The 26,345-nt window shown below is 33.3% G+C and overlaps 3 protein-coding genes across 3 annotated transcripts in view; 1 reads left to right on the forward strand and 2 right to left on the reverse strand.

Moving 5' to 3' along the window:
• The window catches only part of themis (thymocyte selection associated), a 14,876-nt gene extending 9,393 nt beyond the window's left edge, over positions 1-5,483 (forward strand). The window contains exons 5-6 of the mRNA XM_073817093.1: positions 1,389-1,509; positions 3,123-5,483. Coding sequence (XP_073673194.1) covers positions 1,389-1,509; positions 3,123-3,295 — 294 coding nt within the window. The 3' untranslated portion in view covers positions 3,296-5,483. The remainder of the gene's footprint in view (positions 1-1,388; positions 1,510-3,122) is intronic.
• A 170-nt stretch (positions 5,484-5,653) lies between these two features.
• Positions 5,654-11,314, reverse strand: LOC141283779 (protein leg1a-like). The gene is made up of 6 exons (XM_073817092.1): positions 10,979-11,314; positions 9,521-9,613; positions 9,248-9,432; positions 8,055-8,176; positions 7,681-7,919; positions 5,654-6,227 (listed from the first exon to the last, which is right to left on the reverse strand). Exons 1-6 carry the CDS (start codon positions 11,271-11,273, stop codon positions 6,076-6,078), a joined length of 1,086 nt encoding a protein of 361 aa, XP_073673193.1. The 5' UTR covers positions 11,274-11,314; the 3' UTR covers positions 5,654-6,075.
• Positions 11,315-14,651: 3,337 nt separating this feature from the next.
• mmachc (metabolism of cobalamin associated C) lies at positions 14,652-20,325 on the reverse strand. The gene is made up of 4 exons (XM_073817124.1): positions 20,215-20,325; positions 18,383-18,580; positions 18,133-18,285; positions 14,652-15,725 (listed from the first exon to the last, which is right to left on the reverse strand). The coding sequence occupies exons 1-4, from the start codon at positions 20,302-20,304 to the stop codon at positions 15,408-15,410; spliced, it is 759 nt and encodes a 252-aa protein (XP_073673225.1). The 5' UTR covers positions 20,305-20,325; the 3' UTR covers positions 14,652-15,407.
• Between the last annotated feature and the right edge of the window lie 6,020 nt (positions 20,326-26,345).

A 26,345-nucleotide genomic window follows, 5' to 3' on the forward strand; every position in this document is an offset into this window, starting at 1 on the left:
GATATTGGATGGTGGATGATATTTTATAAAATAATAAATTGCACAATAAATTGCAATAATTATTATTATCGTTTACATGAATTGCCTAAAATTATTCAATTAACCTACATTAAATAGCAAGCAATGACACTAATACCATCATGTGATATGATTCTCAGCTTTATGTGTGATTTCTCAAAAAGCAAAAATGTAAGATGTCTAATAATTATTTATACTACTTGTTTGCACATTAAAGATATTGTTAATTACAAGCAGATGAAAAAAACCACAATGACCAAAAATGTCAAAACTGAAAAACATTCATGATGTTCATTTCTACAGGGATTAATTTAACAGATCTTTCAAACAAAAATCAATGATTCATGCATGATGGGATGCCTGTATTTTGCAATCTCATTTCACACAAAGAGGCAGAGAATGTTATAGCTACTAACATTTAAAGTGCATGTAACACAGAATAGAATATTTAATACATTTAAGAAGTGTATTTATGAAAATAAGAAGCCAGAGATCTGCATTACTCTGAATTAGAGTTTTTTTTTTTCCTGGCAAGGCCCAATGCATATAGTTAAAATATCAGAGAAATACTTGTTAAAACAATCCAGAAATGATTTGTAAACAGTCTATATCCACCAGCACTCTTTTTTTTGCTTATCTACAAAGCAAACAAACATACACACTGATTTAACATAAAAAATGAGAAACATATTTCAGTTTGTAGATGTAAATGCTCCTAAATTATGAAAAGTGCATTATATTAGTAATAGTTTTAAGAATATTTTCAGAGATCTCTCTCACATGAAACAAGCTGAATGTGCTTGCAGATCTGCATTTTAAATGCACATTTAATTAATTTTATGTACAGAACAAAAAACAAACACTCCTCAGCTGATATCAGAGCAGCTCTTTTAATGCTGAATTGAGCAGTAATGTGGTAGAAGGCATATACAACTGATGAGCTCCTCCTAGTGGATTCTTTTACTAAGACAATGCAATAAGTACTGAACTGTTCAATCAAGATATTTTATAGGCCAACCTCACAGACAGTGCAAAGGGAGGATTGAAAGACAGAATTATTGTTAGAACTTGTATAATTAAATAATGTAGTATTTACATATACAGTATATGCTGCTATAATGCTTACATTGCAAAGCAATAGAACATTGCATAAATAAATTTTACATAATGTGTTAACATCATAGTTAAATTAATTGTCACCGAAGTCTTTATTCAAAATCTGATATTTAATGATCCATTTGTTGATGATTTGTACTAGGATTTTTAAAAAGACAGCTTATTAGTAAAAATAATCCAAAAAAATGTAGCAGAACTTTTATATTCACTTGTACACTGTGTCATTTCGTAATGTTCTGCCATTGCTATTACAGAGTCTTAGTGTTGAACCCTTTAAACACGACGACTTCATGCAATGCAGCGACTCAAAAAATGGAAATGACAAAAAGATTCCCAGTAGTCCGGTCACTTTTCAAAAACCTACCCTGCAGAAAGGTATGGACATTCTGTTACATCTCTTTATTAATGTTTATCAGTGTATGTTAAATGTGAAGTGTGTGATTTCAGTGTTATACTAGCACAAAAATAATGACTCATTAATAAAACGCTGGGCAGAAACCATCCTACATTGTTTCCAATGTAATTTTTAAATGTGTGTACATTTGATGCAAACCCAACATGCCACAAAGAAAAGTGCATATGGCTGCTTACAATTTGACGTGGTGCTAAGCACTTTTTTTTGCACATCAAAGACTGTATTTATAAATCTGAACATTGACTTTCATTTTAAGATCAAATCTGTGCCTATGCATGTTTTATAAATAAGGCCCTCTGACCACTTGCTCCATCTGTTATTGGCCCCAAACGTAGCTATGCTGGCCAGTCAAGATGTTCAGACAGAGCAATGTACACTTTTAAGGAAATCAATCAACTAATTGCTTATTTTATAAATAGCTTTACATATTTAAGCTGGACATGAGAAGGTGTTTAAAAACAAACATTTACAGATATGTATTCACCCCCTTGTCATGTCTTTCTTTCTTCAGTTGTAAAGAGATTGTTTTTTGAGGAAAGAATTTTTCTCCATATAATGAACTTCAACGGTGCCCTGAAATTTAACTTAAAAAATGCAGTTTAAATGCGGCTTCAAATGCGGTTGTAAACTATCCCAGCCGAGGAAGAAGTGTCTTATATAGCAAAACAATTTTTTTTATTTATGTACTTTTATACTTTTTATATACTTAACTTCAAAAGCTCGTCTTGTCTTGTGCTGTCTGTCTTGCTCTGCCTTTTTTCCAGTTCAAAACAGTTAGGGTACGTCAAAAAATCTCATTTTCTCCCTCAATGTCAAAATTGTCCTACATGGCTATTTGACCTTTTTTTGTTCAGGATGTTTGATCTTTTTTGCATGTTTACTTTGCAAACACTATAGGTCAGTACTTTTGAAGTTAAGGGAGAAAATAAGAAAAAAAAAAATTCGACCTACCCTTTCGACAACTGTCTTGAACCAGAAAAAAACTGAGTTCAGGCAGTGCAAGAGAAGACGAGCATTTGAGGTTAAAAAGCATATAAATTGTAATAAAAAAAGGGGAAAAAACTATCGCTGAATAAAAAAAAGGTATTTGCAATTTGTAACAATTCAGTCAGAACTGAGATATAAACTTGCAATTCTGACTTTTTTCTCACAATTGCAACTTTGTATCTCACTATTCAGAATTTTTCTCACAAATGCAACTTTGTATCTTGGAAAGAGCAAGAGACAATGAGCGTTTGAAGTTAAAAAGTATAAAAATTGCAATAAAAAAGTTAGTTTGAAGCCGCATTTTAACTACATTTTGAAAGTTCAATCTCGGGGGCACCATAGAAGTTCACTATATGGAGACCATTTCTGAAATGTTTTCCTCAAAAACAATTTCTTTACGACTGAAGAAAGAAAGACATGAACACCTTGGATGATAATGATAGGGTGAGTGCATTATCTGTACATTTTTGTTCTGGAAGTGAACTTCTACTTTAATGCATAACACTTACACACTTCACATTAAACAGGCTGTGATTTAAAGTTTGTGTGTCCTTGTGTTCTCACCCATATTTTGATTCCCTCTCAGATCTTGCCAAGGGCCGAAGTCTGGACGACATAACCATCACGAAACATGAAGATGACGACAACGATGTGCATGATTATGAATATATAGATGAAGACCAGCTTGACAGCATAAGAAAGACATACCAAGAACAAAACATTAACGTGGGCAAAGGAAAACCCAGTAACACAATATGAGTTCACTGTGGCTGTGTTCCAACATTGCTTACTCTAATTTCACATGATGTGACTGACATGACCAAAGTCTGTTTAATAATCACATAACTTTACTATAAATCTGATGAAATTAAAATAATGTTTTAAGGTTACGGTCTTCCATTTTTTCAAATCCCAGTGCAAAAAAAGAGCAGACCTGAGATGCAAATCTGGGCTTTTTGGAAATGCTTCTCTTAATGGGATTAATGCCAAGCTTCAAGTAAACAGGTTAAAGTACATTAGTTCAGGATCATCTTTGTTTGGTCAACTGATGGTCTGACCCTGAGTTCACTGCATGTTATATATTCATTTCAAATCCATTGTAATTTATGGTGCTTGTATTAACTGGCATACTAAATGTTATGAAACAGTCCTGTGAAGCACACAATACATTGCTTCCAATTTTTTATATCATATTTATACATATATTTACTCTCTACCAGGCAACACTTTATTCAACACAAATAAAGTCACAATAAGAGAAAACTGAGCTACACTCATTTCAGCAGCCAGGATTTTTTTAGCCGTTTTGTTTTAAAGTATATAGTTGTGGATCATCCTATGGAAGTCTGTTTCCACCACTGAATAAAAAATAAAACGGTATTTGCAACTTTTTATCTCACAATTTGGACATTTTTTTTTAATTATACAGTCAGAATTGCAGGAAATATACTTAAGAAATAAAAATAAAGTCATAATTGAAAATTTGACCTTTTTTCTTGCAATTGTGACATTGTATCTCACAATTCTGACTTTTTTTTTCAATCTCGACTTTGTATCTTGCAATTCTGAGTTTTTACTCGTAATTGCAACTTTGTATCTCGCAATTTTGACTTTTTTTCTTGCAATTGCGACTTTGAATCTCGTAATTTGGATTTTTTTTCTCACAATTGCAACTTTGTATCTCACAATTCTGATTTTTTTTGTCTTGCAGTCTCGACTTTGTATCTTATAATTCTGACTCTTTTTCTCGTAATTGGAACTTTATCCCCTGGTTTCACAGACAAGACTTAAGCCTAGTCCTAGACTAAAATGTAAGTCTGAGCTGTTTTAACTGAAAGAAACTTGCACTGACTGATCTTAAAATATATCAGTGCCTTTGTTTTGTCTCAAGATGCACACCAGTAATGTTTTTTTTTTTTCTAACCACGTTTATAAAGATTACTTAAATGTCTTAATTGAACTATGGCTTAATCCTGGTTTAGTCTAAACCCTTTCTGTAAAACTGGGCCTATATCTCGCAATTCTGACTTTTTTTTTTCTTGTAATTGCAACTTTGTATCTCACAATTCTTACTTTTTTTTTTCTCAGAATTCTGAGATATAAACACCAATGCAAGTTATAAAGTCCAGTTCTGAGGAGTTTATATCTCAGATTTATGACTTTATAACTCGCAATTGCGACTTTATTTCTCAGAATTGCAAGTTTATATCTCAGAATTCTGACAAAAAAAAGTCAGAATTTTGAGTTTGTATCACTGAATTCTGAGAAAGAAGTCAGAATTGTGAGATAATAAATCACAATAACCTTTTTTTATTTTTATTCACTGGTGGAAACGGCCTTCCATAATCATCAGAGAATCCATTGCTACTTAAAAAATCTCAGCAGGGTTGTAGGCTGAATGATTAAAACTACATCATTTATTCCAAATATACAAATCAGAACGCTGCAAACTGTTGTCAGTCCTCACAAAAGTGGGCTTCCTGGCAAATTCAAACATTATTATATTCCACACGATATTGTTGGCTACAGCCAAATGTGAGACGATAACAAATCATACAGGAATTGATTTCTTAAAGCCACTCTTTTTCATCACTGTACAGATTCTAAAGCTCCCTTTCAAGTATACATTCAAGGCTAAGAGGTTCCCAGCATAAAGCTCTTGTATCTCTTGTATAGACTGTTGTTATACTGACTGAGAATGGCTTTTGTATCACGCTGTAAAAAGGTACAAGGTAAAAAGGTAGTAAAAGGTACTTTTAGTAAAACGGTACAAAAGCCGTCTCTGGGGTGACACCCTTTCAAAAGGAACATTTTTTACCTTATTTATTTAATGGTGCATTTTAGTACCTAAAGGGTACAGCCACAGTGACAGCTGATTTTATTTCGTAATGATGCCAAAGGAATCACTCTTTTTTGTAAACTTAAAGTTATATTTATCTCAGACCTGTCTGTTTATATATACATATATCATACAATTGAAAGGTGTATTTTCTTTGTCATTATTTTGTGGAGAAAGAAACATCACTTTTCTGCATTTGGTCTGGTTTCCTCTAAATAAATGAGATGGAAAGGAGCCGTGTTTGATTTTTTTTCTGTTTTTATTTTGTTAGAGATACAAATGATGTATGTTTACACTGACTGTCCTGAAGAAATATCTGGGATGCAGAGCTGTTTTGAATTGCAAACGTCTGCAGATTAATAAGATGTTCATTATAAAGAGCTTATTTACAGCTACACTCTTAAAAATAAAGGAGCTTCACGATGCCATAGAAGAACCTTTTTTGTCTAAATGGTTCCATAAAGAACCTTTAACATCTGAAGACCCTTTCTGTTTCACAAAAGGTTCTTTGTAGCGAAAGAAGGTTCTTAAGATTATAAAAAGGTAAGAAAGAGATGATTGACTCAATGGTTCTTTGTGGAACCAAAACAGGTTCTTCTATGATGTCGATTTGAACCTTTTAAAGCACCTTTATTTTTAAGAGTGTAGAAACAGGTTTATTATAGTCAGTTTTTGTATTTATTGAAGATAATTAATGATGTCAGCAGCTGGTGGTCATCTCAGTCAGGATTCCCATCAGACTGAAACCAGGGAACTTGGGGTCAAGAACAAGGTCATGAAGAAGGCCTTGACCTTTCTCCCGAGCCTGAAGTGAACACATAGCACTCCGCCAGAGATTCACAAGGGAACCACCTGTTAATAAAAATCAATAATTGACTGGTCTAAGACTGGATGTTTTCTTTTGTACTAGTTAATATTGCAAATGGTCATGACAAAAAAAAAAAAAGAAACAAAGAAAATTTAAGTTAGACTGCTAATTACTCCACTATTGTGTAAAGATTTCATTTTGCAACTCTCTACTACAAGCAAACCAATATGCTCTTTGTGCTACATAGGATAATGAAATCAGATGTAATTGTTCACAACCAAAAATGTAAATTGCATGATCTAATCACTGTTCACTTTCTTATTAATCCATCAATGTACTGGACTACAAACACATGCAGCATGGTACAAAAGTATTCTCAGGTCATCTAAAATCATGCTGGAGAACAAGATAATCAGGTTTTGTTCATGTAGCTTCAGTACTGCTGTCATTAATGGGATAGCTAATAAAAAATACTAATTCTGTTATCATTTACTCACACATGTCATTCCATGTCAATAGAGAAAAAAAGGTGTTTTATGTGAATTTATCCCATTTAAGAGATTCAGAGAGATTTCTTAGATTTTTTTGTCTTGCTTCCAGCCAAAATATCAAAAAATTCTTAAATCAAGAAGGATTTTCTAGACAAGTAAAAATTATTTTGTTTTCAAAAAAAAGAAGTCAAAATTAAGTGAAAACCAGATTATTTTGCTTGTTTCAAACTAAAACTCTAATTTGAACTTTTTTTTTCTGAAAACAAGACAATTTTTACTTGTCTAGAAAATCCTTCTTGATTTAAGAATTCTTAGATATTGTCTCGAAACAAGACAGAAAATCTAAATAAGAAAAACATTTTTTTCAGAGTACATTCATACAATGCACTGCAAAAATGCTTTTCTCACTTCAAATTTTTTGTCTTGTTTTTTGTCTGCAAAAAATGCTTTTCTTACATAGATTTTTTGTCTTGTTTCCAGACAAAATATCTAAAAATTCTTAAATCAAGACAGGATTTTCCAGACGGGTAAAAATTATTGTCTTGTTTTCAGAAAAAAAAGCAAAATAATCTGCCAGTGGGGTAAGAAAAATAATCCTGTTTTCTGTTTGAAATTAGATTTTTTTTTGCTTAGCCCATTGGCAAATTATTTAGCTTGTTCTAAGCAAAAAACTCTATTAATTTTGACTTGTTTATTCTGAAAAAAAAAAAAAAAAATCACTCATCTAGAAAATCCTTCTTTATTTAAGATTTTTTTTCCAGATATTTTGGCTGGAAACAAGACGAAAAAAAAGCTTTTTTTTTTTTTTTTGAAGTGTTAGCACTTTTTCATGTCAAAATCAAATAGTTTTGATGCTAGTAACACTGAAATGACACACTTCACATTTAACATTTGCTGATTTAAGTGTACGCATACATCTGAGTGTATGCATTGCTTTATAAATGAGGCCCCTGGACCCGTAATGTATAGTTTTTCTCATTGCCTCCATTTTTTCTGATGTTCTTACTAAGCAGTTGATTCATGCTGTGCATCCAGCCGAAAATGTAGAGTGCGTGGTTCTCCTCAGCGCTGAGATCGGCAATGTGGGGTGGTTTATCAGACTCCTGCAGCACTCGGCTCGGCAGAGGAGCCATGAACTTCTCAGACTTCTCGATGTTAGCGTGGAAATGAGCAGCTGCTACATAAGCTGCCGAACTGAGCCAACCCTGTGCAAACTTCACCTCAGGAGCCGAGTACAACTTCTGCCTAGAGGACAGAGTTAAAGTAGTTTGATTACAGCCAAACCAAGGCTGGAAGAATATCCACATATTCAGTTAAAGGAAATGACATGACTTCATTGAGCAACATTTTTTTAATTCATTATTAAGCACATGTATGGACCTTTCACTGCAGGCCAAAGAGCCAGTTTGTAGAGACTCCTCTTCTGCTGCCCACAGGAGTCCCAGAATCTTGTCCTTCTTGATGACATCTGCTTCGTCAGATTGACTAATTTGCTGCAAAGACTACAGAGGAACAAGGATAATAGCAATGGTTAGCAAAAAGAGAAGATAACTTTTGTTTCAGAAAAAAGTGTTTCACTACAGACTACAAAATACACAATTTCAAAAGAAAAAAGTTTCCTAATTACAAATTACAGAAGGGGCCTCTGGAGAAACATTACATCCACCAAACAAAGGACTTTGGACTTGGTTTTCCTCTGCATTATTTTTAACAACATCAGTTTATTCTCTTCTTCCTCGGATGGGATCATTTACAACCGCATTTGTGATCGTTTGAAGCTGCACTATAGAAGTCCACTATATGAAGAAAAATCCTGAGAATACACTGCAAAAAAAATCCTTTTCTTACTTAGATTTTTTGTCTTGTTTCCAGCCAAAATATCTAAAAATTCTTAAATTAAGAAGGATTGTCTACACGAGTACAAATTATTATCTTGTTTTCAGAAAAACAAGTCAACATTAAGTGAGTTTTTGCTTAGAACAAGCAAAATAATCTTCCATTGGGGTGACAAAAAAAAATCTAATTTCAAACAGAAAACAAGATTATTTTTCTTACCCCATTGACAGATTACTTTGCTTGTTTCAAGCAAAAAGCGCACTTAATTTTGACTTTTTGCAAGGATTTTTTTCAGTGTATACAGGAGCTGGAGGATTTTTCCGAATAACAGCATGCAGTTTAACTGCTGAGGACAGTTTACATTAATGTTTAAATAAAATTAATAACATTAAAATTCTAAATCATTTTTGAAATCTAAAATACATTTAAAATCCCATTTTAAATGTAACTCTAATGAAGTAGTTACTCATATTTTGTATTTTTAAATACTGAGTTAAATATATTCCGTCACTCCCCAACCTTGAAGGTAATTGCTCTTACTGCTTGACACTGTATTGTATTGTTAGTCATTGGTGTTTGTGACAAAAGCAGTCTTCTTGAGTAAACTCTTTTCACTTTTTTCACTGAAAAAAGGTCTCTGCTAAATGAACAAATGTAGGACATGTAAAGTATCCCACTTTACCTGAATTCACCCAAAATGTCCATATACAGAAAGTTAAAAGTAGGAAAAATGACACCTGGAAAAACGATTCCCACTTAGTCATGGCATCAGGATGTTTGGTGGAACAGTCTGTGTAGCTGGAGCAGTAATCTTGAGCCACATCTTCTGGAACCTGGATGTTCAGCTGAAGCTCACCCTTCCCAACTACGCCTGTCTGAACCGCTGCCAGGAATGGAAGCACGGACAGGTAGTAGTTCATACCTATAGAGAGTGAAAGTGCCAAAGTGAGAAAAGACAGGACGGTTCACTTTACATCCATCTAGTGGTGCAAATATAGACCTGCACTTACATGCATACCAGCTCTGAGGAGAGATGCAAACTGGTTCTGAACTTTCCAATCCACAGGTGCTGCTACTGCCAGGAGTTGGGTCAGTCAGCCGGCCTGTGATGTAAATTGAAACACAAATGAATATTTTTAATGTGAACACAGCTGGACATTGCAGTGGATCAGAGGTAAAAAATAAATGGCATAAATACTGTTCAGTTTCTTGCACAGACTGATTGTTTGGTGTGTTAAGACCTCCATGTATCGCCACAAGCCGCAGGGTTTAATTTAGTTTTGTCTGTGTATGTTTTTTGACTCTCAAATTTATGGATTCCATTGACTGACATTATATGACTGACAGACTGCAACGGTTTGAGTTTGCAACGGTTCTTTGAAGAAACAAAGTCACCTATATCTTGGATGCCCTGGGGGTAAGCAGATAAACATCACATTTTTATTTTTGGGTGAACTATCCCTTTAAGATGTCCCCATCAATGGGAATTTACAAAAGTGATTTTATGTCGATAGAAAGCACATTAAATGTAAGTAAAGTGTCTACTTTTGAGGTTTCAAATAAGTGTTTGGAATATAAAATGGTTGAAATAATGTTGCATTGTAATTCAGTTTTATACAAAATTTATCTAAAAATGAACAAATATGCTTGTTTTGAATTATGCATATTAAAATATACTTTTTAAAATATGCGTAAAAAAATCTTACTGACAAATGGGCAAAACCTAGGACAGTGGCAAATTTGAAAAAACAAAAAAATGCAATTAAATTAAACAGAAAACTTCTCTTTTTTTTTGGATAAACAACAATTTAAAGCAGTATTACACATCATTTTTATGATTAAACCCTTTTCACTAGTATCTGCATTATCACTATTCCTGTGTTTATATGTTTATAGTCCACAAACAGTAAAAGGCATTTTTAATGTGCTTTTCGTGTTCTTAGGAGTAAACCATTCCTCATGTGATCCTGGACCACAAAACCAGTCATTGTGAAATCTGGAGCTGGATCAATAAGCTTTCCATTGATGTATGTTGGTTAGGATAGGACAATATTTGGCCCAGATTCAGCTATTTGAAAATCTGGAATCTGAGGGTGCAAAAAAATCTAAATAACGAGAAAATTGCCATTAAAGTTGTCCAAATTAAATTCTTAGCAATGCATATTACTAATCATAAATTAAGTTTTGATAAATTTACGATAGTAAATGTACAAAATATCTTCATGGAACATGATCTTTAATTAATATTCTAATGATTTTTGCCATAAAAGAAAAATTTATAATTTTGACCCATACAGTGTATTGCTGGCTGTTGCTACAAATATACCCGTGCTACTTAAGACTGGTTTTGTGGTCCTGGGTCACTTATTTGAAACATATGACACAAAAGACATTGTTTAGCTTCAAACAACTGTCATAAATCATAAGAGGCTTGTTTCCTGCTGTTCAGAATAGTGTATTGATCATACCTGATCGGAGCTTCCAGCCCAGCTGCATGGGAAGACTCCACAGAGGACTCTCTTTTTCTCCAGGGCCCATGGATCTCATGTAGGGATCGGTGGAATTGATCAGCAGCTTGTACAAGGCCATCCTGTGTAAGTAGTCCCATGGTTTTATCTGGATCACCCCGTCAACTGTGGGCAGCTGGGAAAGTTCGCTTGGGGCTTTGTCCCACTGAATAGGAAGTCCATTCTCAGTCACCACCGCTGCCTGACCGAGCACAGCTAACAAGACCACAGCAACCACCGTTCTGATGAAATCCATGCTGGAGAATCTAATTGGACCGCTGAAGTGGTGTGGTCAATGGAAGAGCTTTAATTTATTGCCAAGTGAAGGACTTTAGTCCCAAATGGAGAGCTGGCCAAATAAGGCAGTGTGGGTGGGGATAGGTGCATACAAGTAGAGACATTCTCTCCAAATTGTACGTTTTAATGCTCAATTTTCTCAGAAAAATCAAAACACTCAGAAAACTGTGTACAATTCTAGGTACAACAGTTGCCACGCATTTCACCCAAAGCGACTGACTGAATTCAACATTTGATCAATTCAAGAGTTGGGGTAGTGCCATGTGCTACTGTTTGAGCTAAAGGAACTATTAGGACCTCTTGGCACTAATAACTGTGTCATTTAGGCACACCATTCAACAACATCAACAACTAGAGGATGGACTTCAGTGTCAGTTCATCTATTGCTGTTTTCAGTGTTCAGAAATGTATAAACTGTAAGCAGGCATACACAGTGGTGTGAAAAAGTGTTGGCCCCCTTAATATTTTTTTTAATTTTTTGCATGTTTGTCACACTTTAATGTTTCAGATCATCAAACAAATTTATATATTAATCAAAGATAACACAAGTGAACAAAACATGCAGTTTTTAAATGAAGGGTTTTTTTATGAAGGGGGAAAAAAATCCAAACCCACATGGCCCGGTGTGACAATAGGACCTGCCTGACAAAGTAAAGTAGACCAAAAAGACTCAAAAGCTACACATCATGTTGAGATCCAAAGAAATTCAGGAACAAATGAGAAAGAAAGTAATTGAGATCTATCAGTCTGGAAGAGGTTATAAAGGCATTTCTAAAGCTTTGGGACTCCAGCAAACCATAGTGAGATCCATTATCCAATGGCCAAAACATGGAAGTGGCCGGCCGATCAAAATTACCCCAAGAGCGCAGCGACGACTCATCCAAGAGCTCACAAAAGATCCCACAACAACATCTAAAGAACTGCAGGCCTCTCTTGCCTCAGTTAAGGTCAGTGTTCATGACTCCACCATAAGAAAGAGACTGGGCAAAAATGACCTGCATGGCAGAGTTCCAAGATGAAAACCGCTGCTGAGCAAAAAGAACATAAAGGCTCGTCTCAGATTTGCCAGAACACATCTTGATGATCCCCAAGACTTTTGGGAAAATACTCTGTGGAATGACGAGACAAAAGTTGAACTTTTTGGAAGGTGTGTGTCCCATTACATCTGGCGTAAAAGTAACACAGCATTTCAGAAAAAGAACATCATACCAACAGTAACATATGGTGGTGGTAGTGTGATGGTCTGGGGCTGTTTTGCTGCTTCTGGACCTGGAAGACTTGCTGTAATAAATGGAACCATGAATTCTGCTGTCTACCAAAAACCCCTGAAGGACAATGTCCGGCCATCTGTTCGTGACCTCAAGCTGAAGTGAACTTGGGATCTGCAGCAGGACAATGATCCAAAACTCACCAGCAAATTCACCTCTGAATGGCTGAAGAAAAACAAAATGAAGATTTTGGAGTGGCCTAGTCAAAGTCCTGACCTGAATCCTATTGAGATGCTGTGGCATGACCTTAAAAAGACGGTTCATGCTCAAACCCTCCAATGTGGCTGAATTACAACAATTCTGCCAAGATGAGTGGGCCAAAATTCCTGCACAGCGCTGTAACAGACTCACTGCAAGTTATCGCAAATGCTTAATTGCAGTTGTTGCTGCTAAGGGTGGCCCAACCCATTATTAAGTTTAGGGGGCAAACACTTTTTCACACTGGGCCATGTGGGTTTGGATTTTGTTTTCCTTCAAAAAAAAAAAAAAAAAAAAACTTCCTTCAAAAACTGCATGTTGTGTTTACTTGTGTTATCTTTGATTAATATTTACATTTGTTTGATGATCTGAAACATTAAAGTGTGACCAACATGCAAAAAAATAAAAAATCAGGAAGGGAGCCAACACTTTTTCACACCACTGTATAAACTGTGTTTTACACAGCAGATGCCAATGTTTCATATGGCTTATGTGTTTTATAAAATGTTGCATAGAAAGTGCCCTGCATTTGATCTAACGTACATCCTACTAGATCCTGACATGGCCATAAGCACTTTTTTATGTCAAATACAGTTTTTATACATATGAATATTGGCGTGGATTCTAGCGTATGTACACTATAAGATCAAATCTAGTAGCATACAAAAGCTTCCTGAGAATCCTGTACCTGCTGTGCTAACCAGCCAAAAAGCAGATATTTCTGCCAATAGTTATAGGAAGACAATAGGTTATAATAATTATGAAAAATTGATACAATAAAACACCATACAATTTAAGAATGCACCTTTACAGAATTACAGCCAGTGGCAGCTGTTGTATCCAGCACCATTTTTTATGAGCATGCACTTTTAATGTACAGTCATATATTGTTTATAGGAAAACAAAATCAAAGTCTTGTATAATACATTACTTGAGAGCAATGAGCAGCTTGTGTAACGTTTAAATTGACACAATAAGGACATGGGGTCATCTAGTAGTTTGCAAACATGAAGAGCATATTTAGATAGTCTGATCACCACCCCACCAGAGTACAAGCGTGATATAACAGTCGATATATAATCATGTCTCCAGGTGTCATTGAGGACAACCAAACATTTACAGAGGTTATAAAAATAATGTCTGCAGCTTCTAGAGTCTTCAGTCGATTTTTTTAAATAACCACTGAATTGGGTCAGAAGCGATAAAAAATGTGTTTTTTGAGGAAAACATTTCAGGATTTCTCAGCATATAGTGGACTTCTATGATGCCCCGAGTTTGAACTTCCAAAATGCAGTTTAAATGCAGTGTCATAGGGCCCTAAATGATCCCAGCCGAGGAAGAAGGATCTTATCTAGGGAAAAAAACACTGGGTTGGTACTTTTGAGATGTAGAGTGATTTTGAATTTGGAGGAGAAAATGAGATGGGAGTTTTTTTCAACATACCCTAACTGTCTTCAGAAATACACAAAGTATATAAATTGTACTTTTTTTTTTTTTTTTTTTTAAAGAAAACAACCAATCATTTTGCTAGATAAGACTCTTCTTCCTCGGCTGGAACCGTTTGGAGCGCTTTGAAGCTGCATTTAAACTGCATTTTGGAAGTTCAAACTCACAGGCACCACAGAAATTCTGAAATGCTTTCCTCAAGAAACATAATTTCTTTACAACTGAAGAAAGAAAGACATGATCATCATGAAAGACAAGGGGTGAGTAAATGATCTGTAAATTTTTGTTCTCCTTTAAGTATCTATGTATTTTAAATATACAAAAATACAACCTCTCAAAGCGTTTCTGTTTATTATTCTCTGTACAGCCAATTTCAAAATTAAGTGGAGACACTGCAGGCACTTTCATGCACCTGTCAAATTTGAGATTTTGGCTTTTTGCTTTTTCATAAAGTGTTTTTCCAGACTAGTGGAAAGAAAACACCCAAAAGACACTGTTAAGGGTTTCTTTTATAGCACTTTATCTATTTGTGTCAATAGATTTCAATTACAATTCATATTTTTAAAGGCCATTTTCTCAAAATGAGTTTTTTTCCTACACTGAGCCATAAGATAAATCTCAATTTTTCAGTTTTTTTTTTTCTGAATTATGCTTAAACAAAATGAGATACCCAAAATCCCCTCTTTAAAAAAATTAAACAAGAATTTCGAAACTGACTTCATCCAGTGTTTAGATTTTTTGTACTAGAAATGTATGCAAATTAGTGCATATTTAATTAAATAATGTCTCATTTGCATACTTGGACCTAACATTTGTTAAAACTTGTAATACAAAATTTTTTGCAGTTATCAATGTAATCAATCAGCTAGGTACGTAAGGCGTTAACTACTAGTTACATTTTTTACCCTATTCACCTGCAGTGTCTCGGCTTAGTAATAAAAAGAGGAATGTTAAAGCACCTTGAAAGCTGAAGGGTGTACTTTTCCATGAAACAATACCTGCTCCTAATCATCTTTGCTTTATTAAATTAAAATTAAATATAAAAAGATGAATATACAGTAGTGACAGAATTTCATACATCGTTCACAGACATATCAGTGAGACCTGAGTAGAAAGTCTTAATTCATTTTACGTCATTCAAAAAGGGTACACCTTTGGGAAAGTGTTTTGTTTGTGGAGCTCTACTTCTCAGTGCCATTATCTGACTGATATCCCCACTGTTTGAGCAGCTCCCCTCTCTGTCCTGGAAGAGTCAAGAAATACTCTCTCTGTTGAGGAGAGTAACTGTCTTCTGTGGGAACAATGTCTCTGTAGCTCCAGTCTTGCCAGCGGAAGTTAAAGCGCTCCAGCAGTTCGATCCTGTCCTCCTGTGAACACACACAGTCTGGAGGATCTTTCTGCTGAAGTTCTTCTCCCACTTGGACATCCTTAAAGACCAGCAGGGCTCTTATAGCGAACCAGCCACCCAGCTTGGGGTGTATACAAACTCCAAACATCTTCTGTGCACAAAAAGGTGAAAGACTTTAACGAAACAATACAATACAAAATACTGACACCAAACAATATCTTTACATTAGACATTAGGAAAGACGAGACTAGAACTTGCAACATGTGGACTGGCAAGTTTAAAACAGCATGCATGATGTAAATATATATCAAATATACAAAGTGCAACATTGTGCACATTCTTCATAGATTTTTTAGACAATGCTGATGAGGCTGCATTTATTTGATTTATTTGAAAATACAGAAAAAAACCTGTAATATTGCACAATGTTATTACATAAAAAAATAATGTTTTTAAATTTGAATATACATTAAAATATAATTTATTCCTGTGATGCAGTAAATAACAAGTTAAACAGCATTTATTCAAAATATAAGTCTTTTGTAACAATGTATATCTACGCTATTACTTGCTATTAATTTAACACATCCTTGGTGAACAAAAGTATTAATTTCTTTCAAAAAATGAAAGAATAAAAATGTACCGACCCCAATTGTTCGAACCGTAGTGTCTATTGTTAGAAAACCTTTCCATTTTAAATAAATGCTCTTTTTAAAATAAATGCTGTTATTTTTAACCTTTTATTCATCAAAGAATCCTGCAAAAAGTATCACAGGTTTCTCAAAAAATATTAAGCAGCACAACTGTTTCCAACACTGAAAATAAATCAGCATATTAGAATCATTTCTACAGGAACATGTCACTGAAGACTGGAGGAATCATTCAGAAAATTAAACTTTAATTACAGATATAAATTACATTTTAATGTAAATTAATATAGAAAAACATTATTTCAGTAATAATATTTCACAATATACATGTTTTTAATCAAATGAACACAGCCTTGATGTGCATAAGAAACTTCTTTTAAAAAAAACATTAAAAATCTTACTGATCCCAAACTTTTGAGCAGTAGCATATGTTACATTCTAACTATGCATGCTATTACGTTGCCAAAGAATTGATGGCTTATTGACATTTATATCAACAAAGTTCAATGTACGTTTAAACTGCAATGCTAAAATACAGAGTTTTGATTTTTTACTTGTCAGAAGTTTGGAAATTGATATGCATCTTGAAATCATTCAGTCATATAAAACTCCATTTGTCATGAAAAACATGACAAATGTTTTTGTATAAGTGTAGTTTTAGAAAACAGAATAGACTGACTGCCCGCAATTATTTTTCCATACTTTTTCTTTTTTTTACATGCTTATACAGATCTGAAAATACCGCAATTAAATTTCAGATTTTTTCAACAAACTTGGATACTCTCAGTAATACCAGTAGTTAGCATGTTTAAATATAATTAACCAAGTTTAATTTTGTTCTGCATGATTTTCACAGACTAATCAGAGCCTTTCCTAGAGCATGTTTTATATTCAAGATAGGATTTCCAAATAAAAGTCCCTCTCAGTTTTTGTATATTGAAATTTAGCAAATATTAACCATCACCCAAGAGAATGCTAAAAACAGCTGGAAGACAAGCAGCAAACACATCTCCACACAAGATTGCAATAACCCAAACTCTCCAGGGTTTCTGCAGGTTTTATGAAGGTAAATTGAAGATTGGTTTAAGCCAAGTAAATAAAAAAGTATTACATTAAAGGGATGGTCAATGCATTTTCTAAATGTATTTGTATATGCAGCACACAATGAGTTGTATTAGCATTACTTTGTTTGAAAACCAACAGATTATTTTTTTATTCATTTTACAGAGAAGAAACAGCTTAAGGCTTGTACTTGTACTGCCTTCTGATCACTCACTCTGAAGAAAACCAATGAGTGTGTGTCTAATTTTCAAATGTCTAAAGATTTTTAAATCAAGATGCATTTACTTAAGAAGCAAAATAACATCATATGTGACCCTGGACCACGAAACCAGTTGTAAGTAGCACTGGTATATTTGTAGCAATAGCCAACAATACATTGCATGTGTCAAAATTATATAATTATAATATTAAGTAAATATTAAGTAAAGATCACGCTCCATGAAGATATTTTGTAAATTTCCTACCTTAAATATATCAAAACTGTTGATTAGTAATATGCGTTGTTAAGAACTTAATTTGGACAACTTTAAAAGAGATTTTCTCAATATTTAGACTTTTTGAAACAAGCTAAATAATCTGCCAATGGGATAAGAAAAATAATCTTGTTTTCTGTTTGAAATTAGATTTTTTTTGCTTAACCCATTGACAGATTATTTTGCTTGTTCTAAGCAAAATCACATTTAATTCTGACTAGTTTTTTTGGAAAACAGGGAAATAATTTTTACCAGATATTGCAATATTGTGTTGTTTCAGCCCTAATAATTTGTTGTCTGATTAATCTCAATTAAATATTTCAATCTACTGTGTTATAATACCAGATGAAAGTGCCTTTAGATCAGCACTGACCTTATCACCCCATGGCGGATTGTGGATATCTGACTTCTGATAGTAATACGCTGCTCCTGATATATGAGCCGCAGTCTGAGCAAGAAACTTGGGTCTTCTGTTGGGCAGCATCTCATAATCATAACTAACATCCACAGACTGATTTGGAAAACACTGAATGAAAAGGATAGAGTGAGAAATTAATATGGCTGGATAATGGAATGATGCTCTACAAAAAAAAAGCACATGATAAGTAGAGGAAGAGGAATACCAGAGAGACAGAAGAAGAGATTGTGTGAGCGGTACACTGATCTATGGGGTCTCTGACAGCCTCACAGCACTGGCTTTGTAAAAAGGGTAGGAATGACCGCTCGAACATGGATGGTGTGCTCAGGACCACTAGAGCCAGAGTGTCTGCTGGGTATGGAAGGTGATGAGCATGAGATACCACGGCATTGTACCAGCCGACCTACAACAAAACAGAAACACTGGGAGTTCAGTTCAACATTTTAGTGCTTGCATCCAGAGCTATATACATAAGCAATCATTTTTGTGGTATACATTGTTTTTTACAGTTATTTGTAAGCAGAGCTGGGTAGTAACTGATCAGATTCCAAAAATTAAGTACTTGTAATTAGAGTCAGTTACGTTTTAAAATACTCGTAATCAGACTAGTTACACAGTATTCACAAAATAGCAATTAATTATTCATCATTTATCGATTCTAATTACTCTTTTTTATCTTTTAAATTAACATATACAATCAGAAAGTCTAGTTTTGTGGACATTCACACATAGACTAGTCATTAATCAGGTGGCGACACAGCGTTTGACCAATAGATTTGCAAAATCATTTCAGGTTTATGAAGTGTTTCAGCATTGCATCAACTACTGAACACATTCATTTTTATTTGAATTATCACTCAGTAGGTTATTTAACCATGTATTATTATGCATTATTGAACGGCTTTTGTCTTTCAAACTCATTCAAATGCACAAATTCTTGTTATTTCTTATTTGCAGACATTCTGTTTTTGTCATCTGAACCTCTTTCATTAAATATATATATATGCTCTAAAGGGGTGGTCAATCAGCAATTCCGTAAAAGACAATATCTCTCTTTGCATTTAACTTTGAGCATCATAACTTTGCAGATGTTATGCTCAAACAGCAACATTACACACTATAACAAAAAAAAAAAAAAAAAAATTAAATCATGATCAATGACTCCTTTAAGTACCCCTGCAATTTTAAAATAAGTATTTTAATAATTAAGTACCACATTTGCATGTTCACGGTATTCATATGGTGTGCAGGTAATCAAAAAATATTTCTTATTTTTTTAGTAAGTGAAATATTTTGATTGTTATTTTAAAATGATTTATTTAAATTTTACGTTTGATGATTTAACAGGTTAGCCTTTCATTAAAAACCCTGCAGTTCCTTTACGAACCCCAGTTTGGGAAACCTTGATGTAATAAAATGTTTAATGCACTTACAATGGAAGGCTCTTTGTATTTTTACATCATTATACTACTGTAATTTCAAAATAAAAAAAGTATTTTATTAATTATCACATTTGCATGTTCGCAGTATTCATATGGCGTGCAGGTAATCATAAAATATTTAAGATTTAATTACTTGTTAGCCATTCATGAAACTCACAAACTCCCTTCATGAATCCCAGTTTGTGAAACCTTGATGTAATATAATGTTTAATGCACTTCATGTTGTTAATTACAATGAAAGGCTCTTTGTATTTTTACATCATTATGGTACAGTATCCTTATAGGGTTTCAAATCAATGTGATAAAAGAGTTAGTTCAAAAGTAATCTGATTATATTACCTAAAACGTCTAATGTAATGGATTGCGTTACTAACTACAATTGTTGTCATGTAATTTGGAATCAGTAACGGATTACAATTAGTAAGTAATCTACCCAACTTTGTTTGGACGGTTTATAAACAGATGAACAGAACTTCAGTTTCACATAAACATATTTAACATCATAATATATGCACCACTGCAATACAAAGACGTCTGATGCTTTCATTATGGACAATATTTGTTTTAATTATGTTAGTGGAGTCGGGCATATTACCTTAAACGGATACATTTCAAAACCTTGCTCTTTTAAAGACTCACGAAAGGTCCCTATAAGATCCTCCATGCTTTCACTGGAGATCGCCATATTGCTGCTTATTCTGGTGTTTTATGCCGCATTTCCGCCTCCCAGTGGACTGGAGTGTGCAGCATCTCTCTCTGTACAGCCAAGATTGTTGTTTTATAACAATTGCCAGTTATGAAAGTAAAATGACAAATGTCTTAGAAACAAAAAAGCATTAGAGCCATTCTACGCGACGGGTGGCATTTTGGTCACATTTGATGAGATGCATAAGGCACAAAATTTTAAGTGTTCTTGTTAACATGATATAGGGTAGCGCGGGACACAATCTAACACTTTTTTTAATTTCTCAGATTTTTTTTTAAATCCACGTGGAGTTCAGAATTTTTACATTATTTACCTCAAAAGAAAGGAAGTGAAATGTTACAATTTGCCACGTAGGTGGGGTACATTGTAACATTTGAGGGGCACGTTGTAACATTACCATATGACAGTTTAAAATGTTATCTGGTCGAATGAAAAAAAATATGACAAACTATAATAGTTTAAATGATTAAATTATTAACTTTTTCAAACAAACTGATGAATAACAGACTGGAGATTAAAATAATAGCAGATTGGTCTCGTTTGAAAACTTAAAAATAACTTCAGCCAGAAATTTAAATATTCAGCGATATCTTCAAAAGACTTTTGAATTTTGGCGCACTTTATTGTCTGTATAGTGTTGCTATGTCAAGTAGTAATAATTTTGCTTATGCTAGCATGTGGAAATATTTAAACCAAGTGTGTTACAACTAACCCCACTGCCCTATCATAAAATATTTTAACATACTACCTTTTAATAATTTTTCATTAGTACATAGCCAATTTCACAGATATTTGCATCTAAAATATCACCAAATATTTCTTCCCCACAAACATGTATTATTTTGAAGATATGTGTGTCTTTGTTTTTTTATGTGACACTGGACCACAAATCCAGGTATATTTGTAGCAATCGCTAAAAATACACTGTATGGGTCAAAATGATAAATTTTTCTTTTATTCCAAAAATCATTAGGATATTAAGTCAAGATCAAGTTCTATGAAAATAGTTTGTACATTTTGTACCGTAAAAATATATCAAAACTTATTAGTAATATGCATTGCTAAGAACTTCATCTAGACAACTTTAAAGGCGATTTTCTCAATATTTTTTTATTTTTTAGATTCCACATTTTCAAATAGTTGTATCTCAACCAAATACTGTCTTGTCCTAACAAACTTATTTATTCAGCTTTCAGATGATGTATAAATCTCAATTTTCAAAAATTGACCCTTGTGACTGGTTTTGTAGTCCAGTGATAAGACATATTTATTTAAAATAATCCTTAGTCTTTTGTAAATAGTTTATGGTTTGTGTGCATCCCTCTTTTTGACTTAACACCCTTGCAGCCACCAAGAACTAAAGTAGGCTACTGACATTCTTTTACTTTGTTTATTTATTGCTTTTTCATGTTAGGCAGGATTCGTCAAGCTTAAAACAACCACCCCATCAAATAGAAAGGGAAAAATGTTGAAAATGTAAAAAATGAAATAAAATGTTACGCAAATTAATTTTAAATTTTGTTTTGTATTGTGGACTAATTCATTTGGAAGCATGTGGAATACTTTATTTGTGTTTTTAAGTGAATATGTTTTTTCAGTACAAACACTGAGGCCACTGAAACGTCGAATTCATTTTTCAAAATTAAAAATCCAATAATAAAACAAATGCATTAAATTACATACTTTCTATTTAAAAAGGAACATTTTACTATTAGGAAAACTTTTTACTTTTTTTTTTAAAAAGCTATTTCTAGTTTTATTACTTTAATGGGATACATATTGTCTGTTACGGGATAGTACAATAAGAGCTCCCTTGCATGAATAAAAACAGTAATATTAATAAAGGTTTTGTGCCTGAGATGTGTGTGTGTGTGTGTGTGTTTTGTTTTGAAGATTAACATTTTTCAAGTTGTAGGAAAAAAAAAAGTTTTGAATATTGTCATCCATATTTCATGTAATGACTCATTAATTGCACTAAATTAACCGTTAACATTAAGTAAATTAACCGTGCCAATTTATTAGGCTGGAGGGGGGCTGACTAATTACATGTAACATAATACATAATTTAATTACAAAATGAATGTAACTGTAATCTGTTACAGTTGCTGAGAAAAAGTCTGTAATTAAATGAGTTACTCAAGAAATGTTAACAATTACAAAGAAGAGGAATCTTCTAAAATGACCAGAGACAGCTGGAAAGCTGGACGTGACATTTGTAGACAACAAGTAGTTTGTTGTACCTGTGGTTGAGGGTCCATGCAAGGTGTTGGCACTGGCTCTGGTCAAAGACAAGGTCATTAGAAATAGACTGCTTTATACATCCACAATACTATAAAGTGCAATGTATTATGGAAAGTCTTACAGAGTAAAACATCATGATTCTCTGCTGACCTGGCTGAGTCTGCACACCTTAAACTGTCATGCACACAGCACATAATATAATGCATTAATTTAATTCATATTTGCATAAAGTTCAATGAATAAACAGAAAACTCAGATGAAGCGAAATTATTTTTATTACAATATAGATTATAAAATAAATATATACATATTTTCTCATTTAACAGTCATTTGTACATAATTAAGAAATAACTTAAAGAGTAAATATGTTGTGTGCCTTCTTACACATACGCATGCACAGAGTTCAAGGGAGTCAATGTGGGACAGACTTACAAATCTGAAAAAGCAAAATTATGTTATTTATGCAATACCTGTTTGATTTATGTGTGTGTTGTCAACTACTGTTAGATAATTTAAGAAGAACATCTGTATTGAAAAATATAACAGGTACTTTGACTGCTCCAATTCAATCTTTAAAAATGCATGCAAAGGGAGCAATAGATGAGGAGGTATTGTGAAAAGCAAGCCAATAGATAAATATGTGAAAAGTTAAATACTGTAGAGTTTGGAGTGAAAACGATAAAACACATGCAATGTTTTATCAGAGGACAGATGTCCAGACATAAAGGTCTTTATAATGTAAAAGTTTAAGTGTATTCTCGTTTATTATTGTGTTATAAATGCCATATGTCTAAATGATACAGTTTAAACACTAAACATATGGCATTTATAACACAATAACAAAACATCAATTTATAACAATATAAACATCAATCAAATATTCATATTTACTAAATAATTTAGTCATAGCAGTGCAACATAAAAAAAAGAGTTTTAAAGTAATTTTAAAAACATTCATTGAAGCCTTTTTCAGAAAGCGTTATTATTGTAAGGAGAGGAATTAATAGGACAATGACATATGGCTTCTACAAGCCCATCTGAACATGACAGCATCAAGCTGATTTCTTTCTTGTCTAGCAATTAAATTAAATTACAAAACAGCTGAACACTTGTACTGGGATGTTGAAAACATTCGACAGTCTCAAACCAATGTGTTCTCAACTGGTGGGTCATGATCCACAAATGGGTCTGTTCTGTACTGTAAAAATAATTTCTGAAGAATGCTTTAATATTAATAATTTATAATTTTAATAATTATAAATAATCCCCTTTACAATAGATAGACCCATATATTTAGGAAATCGGTGAATCAGACTGTGAAAGTGCCCTGCAAAACCCCCCAAAATATCAGGGTAATCAACACTGCAACCTTGATAGAGAGATGTAGTACATTTTGCTGCTTCTAATAGTAATGCACATTATATCAATGTCTATTATGTATATACAAACAAATGCATGTATTATGTACAGTGCAGTCTTTTATAGCAGAAAAATGAGTGGGATAATAACAATTCAGGATTTAAAGGACATTTAGAGACAATGCTAATTTGTAATGCTTAAAGCCAAATATGTTTTAAACATCTATCCAGAGGGACATTGTTCAAGTGTAACACACTTATACAGTGTTTATTATATACATATAATCTGTTATATATACACAAACACACAATTTCATTTACAGTCTATTATAATTTAAAAATAATGCAATAAACTGCACAAAAACATGAATAAATACCTTCAGTGATTCCATAATACAATTGTTTTTAAAAATGTGGAGTCTGTTCTTGAGAAAATTTTGGGTTATGAATAAAGATCATAAATCAGTTTAAACTGTTTTCGTCTCTGTTGGCTGGCAATTTTTAGCTGGCCAGACTGAGAAGTACTAACTTGTAATACCAGTAAATGAGACTGGGCTGGTTAAGCAGGTTTCTATCTGTCCCATGCATATTGGAAGCCATATAAGTGCAATTAGGGTGGCCAAAAGTTCCAATTTATCCAGGACTGTCTTGGTTTGATGAGATGTGTCCTTCATAGTGTATTCTCAATATGCTATTGTTTGTATTTAACGATGACAATGGAATCTAGTGAAGCAATGCAATTAACTGATTTGCTAATATAGAACGTTTATAATAAAGAGTTTGCAATCTGGCTGCTATAACTTGCATTCAGCGCAGGAACCTAAAGTTCTTGGTAAGTTAGAGAGATGCCCATAAAAATGAGTTTTCAATGACAAGAAAAATGTTTTGCTGTCACTTTAAATTTACTGTTGTCCACAGACAAGTTTCACAAGATATCTTGATAACTCCGCTAGCTAAAATTAGTCAACAGTTGTGTTTATTTCTAAAGAAAGACGTGCGTAATGATTATGTATTACATTGTCTGTTCTTAGCTTTGGAAAATAGGAAAAATTATATTTTTATGTATTTTTAGCATTAAACTAAACCTACTGCATCCTAAACCTAACCAAATCTCACTAGCAACAGGAGGATGAAATAATATTTTTTCGAAATAAATAATTTCTTAAATGCACTTTACAGATTCCACATTCTGCATAGGTTTTCTAAAGCTGTACGATAGCTGAAAGTAAAAGATGAAGATTTTAATGGCTGGAAATCTTTCCTCTCTTTAAACACAGTCAAAGCTCAAAAGAAATTGTTGCAATCAGTCATGAAACTTATGAGGGCCATTTGCATTTCCCATCAAAGCAGATGTAATGGTTCTTCAAGGCGTTCATGTTTGAAGGACTGCAGAGATTTAGAGTTACATGGGGATGTTGATCAACTTTGGGGCTTTTTCTAAAACAAAACAATTGTTTGGCCTTTTCGCAATTTCTTAATTATACTTTCTGCATTGTTTTTACATTGCAATATAGTGACAACTAATTAGGTTTAGAACTAGGGTCTGTTTAGGCACGTAACGTAGCTAAAATTATCGAGGCTTGTTAAATTGAAATTTTCACAATCGCAATGACCCTCATGTTCACGACAAAGCTTCTCCTTGAAAAAAAGAACTTTAAATTCACATGTAAATGTCACAATCTACAGAAACAAAATGTTTGTCATTATTTATTTTGTTATTTGCATTCTCGGTTGATTCTGCTCAAAATTTGGGGAAAACTGAATAAAACAGCAGAGAAATTGAAACACTATTAAACTAAAGATATTACACCAAATATGATATGCACCGTTTACATTGTACAACAGTTCCTCTTATTTTAAAATAAACATAATGTGAAACAAATGTTATTCCATCATTATTTCAGTCAATGGTGGCTGGTATTGTTCCACAAAAATCCACCCCCTGTGTATCCTATAAGACTTACAAATATCAGAAAATTTAATAAACCTGTACAGCAGTGTTCGAAAAGTCTGAGAACACTATTGAAAATGCTTCTTTTTTGTAATGTTTTCTCATTAAAAATAACAATAATAATAATGTTGTCATCATATATTATATAATTAGCATAAGAATTTACATTAAAAAGTTAAAAAGAAATGCAACATACAAGCTGCCCATATCATCTGGTATGATTGAGAATGTTACAAAACTTTTGTGTCATTGGTAAAATGACAAATTTGGTTTAATTTCATTGTCGACCTAGAGTGTGCAGAATATGAAATATTTATACTTTATATGTCACAACCTAATTTTTAACCATAAATCTTTGTTTATAAAGTATTTTATATTATATAGTAAAAAACAACAACCAAATTTTGGTCTTCGATTTTTGTGCACCTCGCTTTGATGTGTGAACAAACCCAGAACAGGGGGTGGAAAAA

Source organism: Garra rufa, chromosome 13 (genome assembly GCF_049309525.1).
Source record: "Garra rufa chromosome 13, GarRuf1.0, whole genome shotgun sequence".
NCBI lineage: Eukaryota > Metazoa > Chordata > Actinopteri > Cypriniformes > Cyprinidae > Garra > Garra rufa.

Bases quoted from the DNA above. Each gene is read 5' to 3' on its own strand.
- LOC141283779 (XM_073817092.1), bottom strand. From the start codon at position 11,273: ATGGATTTCATCAGAACGGTGGTTGCTGTGGTCTTGTTAGCTGTGCTC. The intron at 9,614-10,978 runs GTATGATCAATA...TTTACATCACAG, and splicing joins GGGCTGGAAGCTCCGATCAG to GCCGGCTGACTGACCCAACT. The intron at 9,433-9,520 runs GTAAGTGCAGGT...CACTCTCTATAG, and splicing joins TCCTCAGAGCTGGTATGCAT to GTATGAACTACTACCTGTCC.
- mmachc (XM_073817124.1), bottom strand. From the start codon at position 20,304: ATGGCGATCTCCAGTGAAAGCATGGAGGATCTTATAGGGACCTTTCGT. The intron at 18,581-20,214 runs GTAATATGCCCG...GTTTTGTTGTAG, and splicing joins TTGAAATGTATCCGTTTAAG to GTCGGCTGGTACAATGCCGT. The intron at 15,726-18,132 runs GTCAGTGCTGAT...TTTTGTGCACAG, and splicing joins ATCCGCCATGGGGTGATAAG to AAGATGTTTGGAGTTTGTAT.